The sequence below is a fragment of the Macaca mulatta genome, chromosome X, assembly GCF_049350105.2.
Source record: "Macaca mulatta isolate MMU2019108-1 chromosome X, T2T-MMU8v2.0, whole genome shotgun sequence".
Classification (NCBI taxonomy): Eukaryota; Metazoa; Chordata; class Mammalia; order Primates; family Cercopithecidae; genus Macaca; species Macaca mulatta.
The window spans coordinates 18,300,333-18,314,341 of record NC_133426.1 but is presented as its reverse complement, the minus strand read 5'-3'; the positions used below and the strand labels follow the sequence as shown (position 1 = coordinate 18,314,341).

Below are 14,009 nucleotides of genomic sequence, written 5' to 3'. Positions count from 1 at the left end.
AAAGCAGAGACAAAACCTAAGTTTCATCTTAAATGCAGACTACTGCATAGCTCCCTGGAGTCAGCCTCCTTGCCATGCACAGAGGCCCAGTGACAAGTAGAGAGGCTCTCCTCTTACTCCATCACCTTACATTTAAGGAAAGATGGAAAAGTCTAAAGAAGCAAAAAGAAGGTCCAAATGTATGTCAAAAATAAATTCTAGACAATAGGTTTTCCTCAAGTAAAGGTTGGACAGACAACGTTTTGAATTCTTGCTGGTCCAAAGCTATATAATCTAAATCAGCGCTCTTGAGTTATTTAATAAATTGAGGACAGCAGACACTTGTACTTGTGTATGTATGAGAATGACAATCCAATAGTGATACATTATCATCTGAACATCAAACCTCATTGCAGAAGATGGGAGTCATAGGAAGGGTAGAAGAATTGGGCTAAATTTGTAATTTATACATAGTCTGAAAAGTACCTTTTAACTAAATAATCTCTAGTATCTTTATGGTCTATGGTCATTTTTTTCCCTTCTCAGAAATTCCAAATAATGAGCAGAACTATTACAATGAACAGAACTAATACAATGGAGACTTCTGGTTGGTCAGGTGTTTACTAGATAAAATTTCTCTGCAGGAACTTAATAGCCAAACTTAGAATACCATCATTTAGGGTATCTTAAATAACTCATTATCAGAGACTCCAAATTTATGAAGTGTCAACAAGCATCAAAACAAGAAAAAATTAACTAATGAAGTAAGCTCAGACAAAAATTTTTTGTTACTCAAACATTCTTCCCTTTTAACAGGAATCTATATCCCCAAGTCAGGGTGTCAAAGTCTTTCAGAGAGAATCACAGGCAAAGACACTGATAAATTATCAGATAGAACTGTATCTGCTAACAACTAGAGAATAAAAACCTCAAAAAGCCAAGGCTTGGTGGCTCATGCCTGTAATCCCAGCATTTTGGGAGACTGAGGCAGGAGGATCTCTTGATCCCAGGAGTTCGAGACCAGCCTGAGAAACACAGCGAGCCCTCGCCTCTACAAAAAATGAAAAAATTAGCTGGGAGTGCTAGTGTGCACCTGTAGTCCCAGCTACTTTGGGAGGCTGAGGCAGGAAGATTGCTTGAGCCCCGGAGTTCGAGACCAGCCTGAGAAACATAGCGAGCCCTCGCCTCTACAAAAAATGAAAAAATTAGCTGGGAGTGGTAGTGTGTACCTGTAGTCCCAGCTACTTCGGGAGGCTGAGGCAGGAAGATTGCTTGAGCCCCGGAGTTCGAGACCAGCCTGAGAAACATAGCGAGCCCTCGCCTCTACAAAAAATGAAAAAATTAGCTGGGAGTGCTAGTGTGTACCTGTAGTCCCAGCTACTTCGGGAGGCTGAGGCAGGAAGATTGCTTGAGCCCCGGAGTTCAAGGCTGTATTGAGCCATGACGATGCTACTGCACTCTACCCTGGGATATGGAGCAAGACCCTGTCTCTCCCCCGCCCCGCCCTACACACACAGCCTGAAAAAGAAGAAGACACATAGACAGGAATAAAAAAAGAAGAGAAAACTGACAAAGCTTTTTATATATTTCTTAATCACCCTGTTTACTATATAAGCTATTCATTGGCCTAGCCTACAATTTTACTTTAAAAACTGTTCCTCCTCCCAAAAAGGTTAACACTTGATTCTTTCTTGAAATAGCATATTAGTTGCTACTATAACCTAACTCATGTTAACTATAAACTTATTTTCATAATTTTAGTTTCATTTTACCCACTTAAAGTCCCAAAATAAACTTTTATTTGCTATGAAATTTTGATTCCCATTTTAAATAGTGATCTATCATCCTGGGATAATAAAGACTTCTTGAACTAAATAGTAGTCTAACAAAATATAGTTTCACAAACATTTTACATAAATTTGTGAATACATATGAATTTAACAAGAAAGTAGGACATTAGCAAAATCTTTTAAAGCTACTAGAAGTTAACATATATTCTCACAAAATATTCCGTGATATTAGTGAGAGAATACATGGTCCCCAACTTACAATGGTTTGACTTCTATTTTTTGACTTTACAATAGCATGAAAGCCATATGCGTTCAGGAGAAACCATACTTAGAATACCCATAAAATCATTCTGGTTTTCACTTTTACTACAGTATTCAATAAATTACATGAGATATTCAACACCTTATTATAAAATAGGCCTTGTTATATGATTTTGCCTAACTATAGGCTAATGTAAGTGTTCTGAGTATGTTTAAAGGAGGCTAGGCTAAAGCTATGATGTGTGGTAAGTTGAGTGCAGTAAAGGCTTTTTTTGGAGACAGAGTCTCACTCTGTTGCCTAGGCTAGAGTGCAGTGGCATGATCACGGCTCACTGCAGCCTCAACCTTCTGGGCTCAAGCAAGCCTCCTACATCAGCCTACTGAGTGGCTAGGACTACAGGCATGCACCACCATGCCTGGCTAATTTTTTAAAAAATTTTTTGCAGAGACAGGGTCTCGCCATGTTGCTGAGCCTGGTCTTAAACTCCTGGGCTCAAGCGATCCTCCTGCCTCGGCTTCCCAAAGTGCTGGGATTACAAGTGTGAGCCAGCACGCCCAACCAAAGCATTTTGTACGTAACAATTTTTTCCACTTATGATGGGTTACTGGGATGTGGCCTCATCACAAGTCAAGGAGCATCTGCACTGGATTACCTTGAACACGGCTCAGACCAAGTGCATCCTATTTCAGTTCACAATATTTTTACAGGATTATTTCATTATCTTCACTAAGACTTTTAAACATTAGATCTAGATAATCACTGCCATAATATCAAATGAATATTTCAAGAATAACTAATAAAGGGGATTAATGAGAGCTACATGACAATGAGGGCAATATTATCATGACACTCTGTTTTTTATTATAATTGGCTAAAATTTAAGATAATAAACTGATTGAGAATTAAATGGTTTACACAGGGGTTGAATAGACATCCTTACCTGAATGAGACTATCTATATACACTTCACACTCCAAAAGAGTTGTTTACCGAACATGTATCCTTTCTTTCCATTAAGCAAGACACTACTCCAGCCAGAGAAAAAGGGTAAAGACAGAAAAAAGAGAGCACTAGTACCTCCCTGGGAGAAATGTAAACAGCAGGTAAGTGGGCCAGACTGGAATGAAAAAGTTTATGAATAATAGGATTTATCTTTGGGTTCTAGCACAGAAATGTTTTGGAAGTATCCCTCTAGAAGTATGTGTAGGTGGTCATTGACAAGGTGGGGTGGGTGATAAGACTGCATGCCTTTGAGGGATGGTGAGTGATAATGGTCTAGCAGAGATGAGGGCAGACCAGACTAATGTTTTGTTGGTTTAATAAAATAAGGGCAGATCAAATGCTTTCCATGTCTAGACTATTCATGCATTCCCAATATCATGTCTAGAAACAGTTTCTCTCACCTCAAAATGATCCAAGTTCCATGTCTCCATTCAGGCAATAACTGTTCTCTACTGTGTTTTACTGTTATTTATTTGCAGGTCTTAATTCTCCTAATAGGTCATATGCTTCTTGAAAGTATCCACACCTCAACTCTTACAGCACTTCACTCAGTGCTCAATGAATTTCAATGGATACACTAGATTTCTACTCTAAAGCTATCATAACACAGGTAAAAATATATAATTGAAGCTAAGAATTGGTATGCATAAGATAGAGATTATAAAGAACATGGTATTCACTTAAAAAGAAAGTAATGGGGCTGGACAAGGTGGCTCATGCCTGTAATCCCAGCACTTTGGGAGGTCAAGGCGGGCGGATCACTTTGAGCTCAGCAGTTGGAGACCGGCCTGGGCAACATGGCAAAACCCTGTCTCTACAAATAAAATACAAAAAAATTAGCTGGGCGTGGCGGCGCACACCTGTAATCCCAGCTACTCAGGAGGTTGTGGCTGTACAATCACTTGAGCCTGGGGAGTAGAGGTTGCAGTGAGCCAAGATCGCGCCACTGCACTCCAGCCTGAGTGACAGTGTGAGACCCTGTCTCAGAAACAGAAAAAGATGGCACACATGGCCTAGATTGTACTTTTTACAAAATCTGATGACAGTTATTATTTTTGGTGGTAACTGATGCTTGCCAATATGCCCTGAAAGATGAATGCACAGCCAGAAGCCTTTACATGCATGCGAAGATTGTGCTCTGATCTACTGTTGCAACCACTCTTTTTAGGAAATCACCATTTGTCTCTCAGCCACCTGTTGACCCAAAGTCACTGCTCAAAGAGCTCATTTCCAATGGTATCACAGTGGGATGGCCTGGGGCTACTGCTTCCTGCTAGACCACAAATATCCCATTTGAAGCAAGATTTTTTTGTCTCCCCAGAACAAGCAAAAAGTTCTTTTTTACCTTCCCCTTTTTACCTTCCCTTTATGCCTGCCCATACAATGACTGCTAAAGTTCCCAGCTGATATGCATGTGTTTCATATAACTAGCACATCAGAGATGGATTACATCAAATACTACTGCATCTATCCTGGAGCAAGTCCCTTTTTGTTATTTAATGTTTGCTAAGTCTCTGAGGTGAGGGTGATGAAACTGTTCATAAATATAGAGGCTGGTGTCTTACATCACTTAGGGGATGTGTGCTGATGAAGGTAAGTTATGACTATTTCCATACTTCTGATTAGATATCAAGATTGATGCTGTGTTGATACTTCTTACACCTAGACCATAGTTTTTCAAATAGCAGGCTCTGACTTATTAGTGGTGAAGTCAATCTATTTGATGTTACAATAGGTATTTATATGAACAGGAGAGAACAGAAAGTAGAGAGCTTCGCATTCATATAATAAAGAAGTTCGTGACATTTTTGCTTCATTTACATATAGTGTTACATATATGTGCGGACACTGGGTTAGTATATGAAATATATTTCGGCCGGGCGCGGTGGCTCAAGCCTGTAATCCCAGCACTTTGGGAGGCCGAGACGGGTGGATCACGAGGTCAGGAGATCGAGACCATCCTGGTGAACACAGTGAAACCCCGTCTCTACTAAAACTACAAAAAACTAGCCGGGCGAGGTGGCGGGCGCCTGTAGTCCCAGCTACTCGGGAGGCTGAGGCAGGAGAATGGCGTGAACCCGGGAGGCGGAGCTTGCAGTGAGCTGAGATCAGGCCACTGCACTCCAGCCTGGGCGACAGAGCGAGACTCCGTCTCAAAAAAAAAAAAAAAAAAAAAAAAAAAGAAATATATTTCTAGTGTGGGTCTCAGTCCAAAAAGTCTGAAAAAAAATGTTGTCTAGAGCACCTTAAAGGCCACACCTATTTTTGTCAAAGAGTTTCTCTATTTGGCTATCTTTGGATGGCCAACAGTCTAGAGTTTAAAACTAATGAACTACTGAAATGCATTATTTTAAACTTTCTTGCCCAGCATGGGGTAATTTTACAACTCTGTCTGAAATGGTCCGGATATGATGAAGGCCCCTAAGCATAGTATTTCTTCTTAAAAAGCTTTTATTCTCCCAATGCATTATTCTAAATATAAAATCAATCCCTCAATATATCCTTGTATTTCTAATTCTGACTAGGAGCTGGAGATGACAGTAACCAATACTGAAATCTTTCACATAGTACTTGCTATTTGTGTGGACCCCCAGGAGTATTTACTTGAAGCCAGTTTTTAAATTTTAATAATATTTAGAAACAGCGTAAACAACATTTCTTCTAACCAGCCTTTGGAGCAAGATTTCCAAAGCTGACTGCAACCTTAAAATAAAAAGATGAATTTTCTAATATCGTGAGATTTGAAAAGATCCACATAAAAGGAACTAAATGTTTGAAAGTAAAGCATAAGAAATAAGCTATATTCACTTTGAGACTGTGACTTCAAAATATCAGGAATAGACAGTGTCTGACCAGCTAGATCCCACTTCTTCCACACTCTATTTATAAAAACTTTATACAGAAGGAAAAATACATATATACAGATATATATACATATATATATATCTACCTTCACTGTCCTTGAATTTCTTGATTGCCACAATTTCATGTGTTTCCTGCAAGGGAAAAGAAAGCAGAAGGAAAGTCATTCTCCAGTGTTTTTCCGACTGGGGATTCCAATTGCCTGGGGGTATATTCTGGGACAGAGTAGCAAGAAGCCAGAGTGTCAAAAATACATCATCTTCCTCTCCCCCGCCACCCCTCATTTCTTGGTTCCAAAATTCTCTTTCTTATCACCCCACAAACATTGTCAAGGAAGGAAAGGAAGAAAGGGAGAGGGTGTGGAGCAAAGAGCAGATATGGTGACGGAATATGCTTAACTCATAAATCATTAGTGTCAATGTCTTGAGGATACTCAAAAGTGCCAGGATGAGTGGCAGACTCTCATCTGTACTGCCCTCTGAAGTCCAGAGACACATTTTAATTGGCCTTCTAAGACCAAGGAAGGGCCTCTCCAATACACAGTAGTTGCTGGTAGCAGAATGCTAACAAGCATATCTAATTTTCTCCAGCTCGTCCCTATTGATGGTCATTGCAAATCCAAAGTGAGATAAACATTCCATCACCAAATACCAATCATCACCTTCGTCCTGCCCTTATTTATCTCTTCTCAACAGAAGAGATAACAGAATTCTGCCTTAAAAGAAAATATGAAAATCTTTTTTGTTGTTTTTGGTTGGGAGGAAAGAAAATAAGGGCTGGAAAGGAAATGGAAATGCTAAGAACTAAGTACCACTAAACTAAATAACTTGTATCCAATTCTGGTATATAAAAGCAATAAAAAAGCTTTTGGCAAAATAATTAATATAAATTCTTCAAAGCCAACACGTCATATGAAAGCCTTCTGAATGACTCAGGCCTGTTCTTTTTTACTCTAAGTGGGGACACTTTCAGATCAAATCTTTAAATATTTAATAAAACGTCCCTGCATCAAAACAAAGACTTTAAAATTAAACACAATACCAGGCAAGTGCTATAAATTATAGAGGAAAAAGACACTTAAAGGTACTGTGTTTTTGTTTTTAATGAAGGAATAGGATTGTAGGGTACAGACAACTTACTTGTACGTATAGGGTACAATTTATTTGTACATTAATGCATCTTCTGACTTAAAGAAACTCCTTCTTCCAGGTATTTTATTATTGGGAAGGAAGAACTGCCAATTTTAAGTAATGCAGAAGATGATCAGCTAGAATATTATCCCACGTAGTACAAAGGTGACTCTTTTATATACGCTACTCTCCCATAATACATTGATACCATGTTCTTACCCAGCTCCTTTTCTAATGGCTCTAGCTAGCAATCTACCTACAGCATAACTGAAAGACCAGACCCTATCAGGAACCTCCTCTTGCTTTTCTCACAGCACAAAGGTGTAGCCTCCAGGAATAGAGAAAAACTGCACATATCTCAAATGAATATTGTTCCAGGTAGTGTTCCATCTTATATTCCACTCTAACTGAAAGACTCCCACATACATTTCTTTCATTGCATCCTAGGCATTAAAATTTTGTCTGATTTTATAAAAGATTTTACTCAGTTCAAAACGGTCCACTGATGTGACTACAAATTTAAATTTGTAACTGGCACATTTATACCACCTTGAATAAATTCATTAGTTATTTTTCTCTGGCATCTCATAAATACAATTTACTGTATAAAGCGACGGCTAATGGGGGTCAAATAAAATTTTTATTCTTTTATTTATCCTTTCAAGAATACCACGAAAATCCTCTCTCCTCAAAACTCACTCTCTCCGCCTCCCCCAATATGGTTTATGTATTTACTTAAAGAATGAAGTCGAACAGATGAAGTTTTCTACATTAAACCAATTCAGTGTTTAGTGAAAAACACATGCAATTAAGAGAAGATGCTGGAAAGAATTTAACATTTCACATGTATTCAAACTGCTTATAAAAATAATATAAACTCATTACAGAAAATACAAAAAGAATATAAAGGGTACAAAAAGGATATAGAGAAGACATTTACAAAATTAACTCTTGCTAATATTTTGGTATATTTTCTTCTAGTAAATTTTTCTCAAATGGTAGTAGTAATACTGGATATCTTATTGTATGTTGTTTTTATTTCACTTGATATTATATAAGCAACATTTCAAGCTGTTATTTTTAAAACCACCATTTTTCATGGATGGCTATTTAACAAGTCTATTAATGAACATACTTCAACATCTGCATCTGTATTTCCACAGAGTAAATTCTATAAGTGATATAATTGGTTCAAAGGGTATGAATGTTAAAGGTTCCCAATATATACTGATAAACTGACATCCAAAAAAACCGTCATGTCACAGTTCCCTTCAGCAGTGTATGAGAATATTCACTCTACACCCATTGCCAAAACAAAATAAAATCATTAAAAAAAAAACTTCTCTGGCATTCAATGAGATTAGAGAAGTTTTCTTCTAATAAGTGAAATCCGGTCCCCCAGGGTTAATATTTTCTTGCTGATTCATGGATGATAACTTATTGCCAAATTCTGTTACAAATCTTTTCCCCAGGTTGTTGTGCTCGCTAGAGTTTTGTTGTTGTTGAATATAAATTATTACAAAGTCAAGTTTACTGATACAGGCATTTGTAATTATGTCCATTACTTTTGTGCTCAAAGTCCTTACTTAGCCTGAGCATGGTTAATATTCATCTGCATTTATGTATCTTGATATTTTAATTATTTCTTTCCTTAAATCTTTATTCACTTGTAATTTATTTTAATATATGACATGGTGAGGGAATCCAGATTTAATATAATTTCTAAACACTAAACCAATTTTCCCAATACCCTTTACCAGATATTTTTAGTTGTTACATCTTAGCATCCTTACATATAGATACTAGATGTGCTTTCAGAGCTTTCTAGTGGACTCTAGCCTAGTCTAGTATAGGCTACTGATCTGTTCTTACGCCAGAACCAGTGTTTAAAGTATTGTGACCTTCAACTGTTTTAAATTAATCTGAGGTTATCGACACTGATTCTTCTTATACCATTTTGTTAAATATATTTATTTTTGAGAGCAGGGTTTGACTGTTGAATTTAATTTGTAATTATAGATACATGAGCATAATATTTTATTTTTTTTTACATATTCAGTTTGCTTCACTGTTTACCACCAGTCCTTTTCTTGTATGGTTTATACATATTTGAGTGATTGATTTGCATTCATGTTTTGCTCAGCCAGAGTACATCTTTGAAAGATTTTCTGACAAAGTGTCTTATTTTCCAAGTCTTTGCATTTTTGAACATCTTCACATATACATGGCAACTTGATAGGCACGGAATTCTTGGGAAGGCAACCTTTTATTCTTCAGAGTCACTGGAAGCTTAAGTGCACCATAAAGCCCCGGAAAATGCCATTCACATCACAGACACCAGAGTCTATATGCTTATTAAAGCAACTTAATGCAGGTAGGAATAAAGTGTCTTCTTGTAACAAAATCTATATACTAAGATATTTTTCCAAGAAGAAGGAAATTAAGGGTCTAAAAAGAAGGACTGCCATTTTCTAACATAAAGAAATTATAATACTGTCACATAAGGCATCAAATGGGGAACAATGACCTGACAGTCTCTGGTATTTGTAGCAGAAAAGAAGTATGAGGCCTATTTGGATTTTGTTCCAATATAGATCACTTCTTTTTCCTCCCTAAATACTGTTAGAACTTTTCCTTTTCCTTGAAATAAAAATTTTAAATTATTCGGAATATATCTAGAGGAGTGTGTGTGAGTGTGTGTATGTGTATTTTTTGAATCAATAATACCTGGAAATCAATGAAATTAGAAAAGTCTCCTTATAGCAACCTTATATGTTGTTTCTACTCCTATTTTTCTATTATTTTCCACCACAAACCTTACAACTTTTAGGTTGGATCTTTCATAATTGTTTAGTATGTTTTGTACTAAGTTTTTGTACTTAGTATGCAACGTTCATGATTGCATCATCAGCACCTAGAATAGCAGGCACATAGTGGGTGTTCGATAAATATTTAGTAAATGAACATTAATGAGTTCAAAAGTGCTACACAATTTTGTTTTATCCATTTAAGGCTTCTTTCACTTGTCTTTATCTCAGCCAACTTCTGCATTTTTTGCCTTGTTTAGCTTATTCACTCTCTGTAGAGGTCTTATCTTCCTAGCTTTCTTTTGGGAGACTAAGCAGATGTCTTAACTTTATTGGTTTGTTAGAAAAAGTCATTTTCAGAACCATGTGTTGCTTCTAAATCTTCACAGCAATGTTTTATCTTCCCCTATCTTTTCATAGTGTTTTCTCTGCTCCACCCTTTAAAACTCATTCTTACTAAGATGGAAAGAGATCCACCAGGACTGGCATTTGGCCTCAACTTGAACTTCAAATATGAACTGATGCACCCTGAGCCCGATTTTAGAACCTGGCTCACTAGCACATATCCTTCCCATTGGGGTTGGCTGGTCTGAGGTTAAACTGCCTGGGCAGGGTTCTCTGAATAAGAAGAGCACATGCCATTAGCTGTTTACCTCATGGCATTCTGGAGACCACATTTCTAAGCACAGCCTCTCTTCCCTCTACCTTCACCACACTTTGCCACGGGGGACTCTGAATCCTAGGATAGTACATGCCTTTTCCAATCCTTCCTTGCTTCTTCCCTTACTATATTTAGGACATTTTGGTCTCTGTAAAGATCTGGAAATGCAGATGCTAATGCAGGCTAGTAGGGGGCTGAGAACTCCAGCTCCAGAGGTGTCAGATTATGGTTAACCTCAGTGAGATGGTTGCTTATTTTTCAGTTCCTGTGAGCATGGGTCCAAGGCATTTCCTACTCCCTTTGGATATCTGGCCTGATTTGGGTTCATAAAGTAGGATAAACAGCATGATGTTCAAGAGTATGCTTTCAACCCAGTACTGCTAATAAAATTAATTCTCCCTGGACTTTGCTAGCAATCTTCGATGTTTAGTTTATTAATTTGTAAAACTTCATGGGTATTTAATGGAGAGGTAGGAAGTAACACGCCAAGCTTTATTACTTATTCTACCACCACCCTGAGATGCTATATATAATAAAGGTGTAGACAAAGAGAAAAACATACAAAAAATAACTCTGAAAAACTTGTTTTGAATTTAATTTATTCATAAAAGCATACCATTGCCCCCACAACGTCTGCAACAGAATGTCACCAGCTGTAGTTAGCAAGATAGGCATAGTTTGCTACTTGTTTCAGTGTCTTTATTTAAAATATGAGGTATTTAAAAGCTGACATCTTAAGCAATAAACTAAGAATGTTATCAAATATATCAGTAATCTATGAATGATAATTCTATGCCTCACCCTTAATTCTACCTTAAAATTGGAATTGTATTATGTATTTTGGAACACAAACAGAAAGACTAGGTAACTTTAGATAAAGGTTCCTGGATTGTACTACCGTCTCCATGAGTAAACAAACCATATCAAGGCATTTCACATTTCCCAGAATAAATTTCCCCAGCTGGAAAAAAAAAAAATCAGAAAGAGAATAAAAAATAAATGTTATGAGTACTAACAAATAGAAATATCTGGAGAGCCTATAGTTCCTTCAATATTCTCAAGATCTCTACCCCATAAAAATCAAGCCTCAATCACTAGAGACTCATACGAGACAGAGAGACTTATAACCATCAACTCACTTGCGTTGCTGATTGTCTAAAGTTTTGGGTCATTGTTTTATTAGCAGTATTAATTGTCCCTTACTTAAGATTCTGGCAAAGCAACTAACTGGTATTAACAGCCATACAATTTACTAAGTTATTTTAAAATGCAGTTATATAACTTAATTATGCTCTGGAACAGTGAATTCTTTAAACTGATCATACACTGTATAAGGAAGTAGCAGGAGCCTTATTTTTCAAATCTTTTGCTAAGTTAAAATATCCAACAGGTATCATGAAACAGAACAGAATAAAATACTCTTTTATTCTCCTATTCACGGATTACGCCATTTCAAAAGGTTATAACAGTTATTCCTCGGTATCTACAATGATATAGAGGGGGCCACTGGTTCCAGGATCCCTGAGGATACCAAAATCCATGGATGCTCATCCCTGACATAAAATGGCATAGTATTTGCATATAACCTATGCACATTCTCCTATATACTTTAAATTATCTTTTGATTACTTACACTACCTAGTACAATGTAAATGCCATGCAAATAAATAGTTTTAATACTGTTATTTTTATATGTATTTTTATTGTTGTATTTTTAAATTTTTGTTTGTTTTTCTGAATATTTTCGATCCTCAGATGGTTGAATTCATCAATGTGGAACCTGCTGATATGGAGGGCCGTCTGTAGTCTACAATTCGTTTTCTAATTACTCTCTGAGGAAGTGTTTTCTTGGGAGAAATTCTTTATTTCATCATCCAAATAGCAGGGAATGTAACTTGATAACTAAAGTATTGTAAATATTTCTGTTCACGTTTTATTTGCAAATATCCTGTCTGCTCCCTGGGCATAAGTAAAACCCTACAAACATAGAAACTACTACTTTATTGTTTCTCAGCCTTTTGGCTAAGATCAAGTGAAATTAGTACTTTTTTTTTTGAGACAGAGTCTTGCTCTGTTTCCCAGGCTGGAGTGCAGTGGCGTGGTCTCAGCTCACTTCAACCTCCACCTCCCAGATTCAAGCGATTCTCCTGCCTCAGTCTTCTGAGTAGTTGGGATTACAGGCACACGCCACCACACCCGGCTAATTTCTGTATTTTTAGTAGAGACGGGGTTTCGCCATGTTGGCCAGGCTGGGAAACTACTACTTTATAGACCAGTATGGTCCCTGAAAAAGTAAGCTTCATTTTAAGTTATTATTTTTAAGTACTTTTGTGCCCAGCCCCATGCTAAGTGCTTCCCGTGGATTATCTCACTTAATTCTCAATTCATCATTCTGAGGAGGATCTTATGCTCATTTTACAGATGAGGATACTGAGTTTTAATGAAGTTCCATAATTTGTCCCATGATCACACAGCTAAGACGTAGCAGAGCTGAGATTTTAAACCCAGGAAGACTGATTCTGAATGCCATTTCTCAACCATAATCATGCTATACTGCCTTTGCAAGCCATGTATGTAAATTTTGTTATAGAAAATGATTCTGAAACACACAAACACACATCACCGAGGAGAAATGTTAGTACCAATGAACATTTCTAAATAGTTTTCTAATAATATGTTATAATATTTATACACTTAAAAGAACAGGCAAATATTTCATTACTTCCATCTTTATCTTTTTTACTGTGTAAACCTTCTAAAATAACTTATTCCAAAAGTATTTATCTTTACATTATAAGTAAAATTATAAAATGGGAGGAAATTCAAGCACAGGATACATTCTATAGCAGGTAAATTATATCAGAGCTAACATGCATTTGCCAAGTACTATAGAAATATAAAATACCATCCATGATATTTATTCAGTGATAAAACCTAGATTTCTCCAGGAAATTCCTTAGAGATCTTGACTTATATTATTTATTATTTGAAAACTACCATAGTTTGTCAATACTAAAAGTTAGATTTACTGCTAAGTTTTAGTACTTCAGACCAAATCTCACACACAAAAAATCTATACCAAAGAAAAAAAGCATTTCAATCAGTCAACTAACAAATGTTTATTGGACCTCTGCTTTATGTAAGGTTTTCTTTTGTATCCTGTGTTTGACATGAGTGAGTAAATGAAGCTGTCTTATATACATAGAAGTTTACAACCTGGTATGTAATAAAAAATGCATGACAAAAGCTAAAAAGTATAACAAATGTTATATGATATGCCGCAGGAGTTCAAAAAAGATCATGCAAATATACAGAAAAAAATGTATATCCCCTTCAGATTTAACAGTTGATAATATTTTGGCTTATTTGCTATGGATCTCTTGCCTTTTGAAACGTAAAATGCCAAAAAATAAAAGTTCATTCATTCCCATTCCCTCTACCCAGAGGTAATTTCTATCCTGAAGCTGATATGTATCATTCCCACACATTTTTATCACTACAAATGAATTTGCCCATA

At 36.6% G+C, this 14,009-nt stretch overlaps 1 protein-coding gene across 2 annotated transcripts in view; it reads right to left on the bottom strand.

Annotated features, from left to right (window-relative positions):
• Positions 1 to 14,009, bottom strand: part of CDKL5 (cyclin dependent kinase like 5) — a 202,362-nt gene that overhangs the window by 58,920 nt on the left and 129,433 nt on the right. For both annotated transcript variants that reach the window (XM_028842232.2, XM_077989598.1), the window contains exon 4: positions 5,983 to 6,028. In XM_028842232.2, the coding sequence (XP_028698065.2) occupies positions 5,983 to 6,028 (46 nt within the window). The remainder of the gene's footprint in view (positions 1 to 5,982; positions 6,029 to 14,009) is intronic.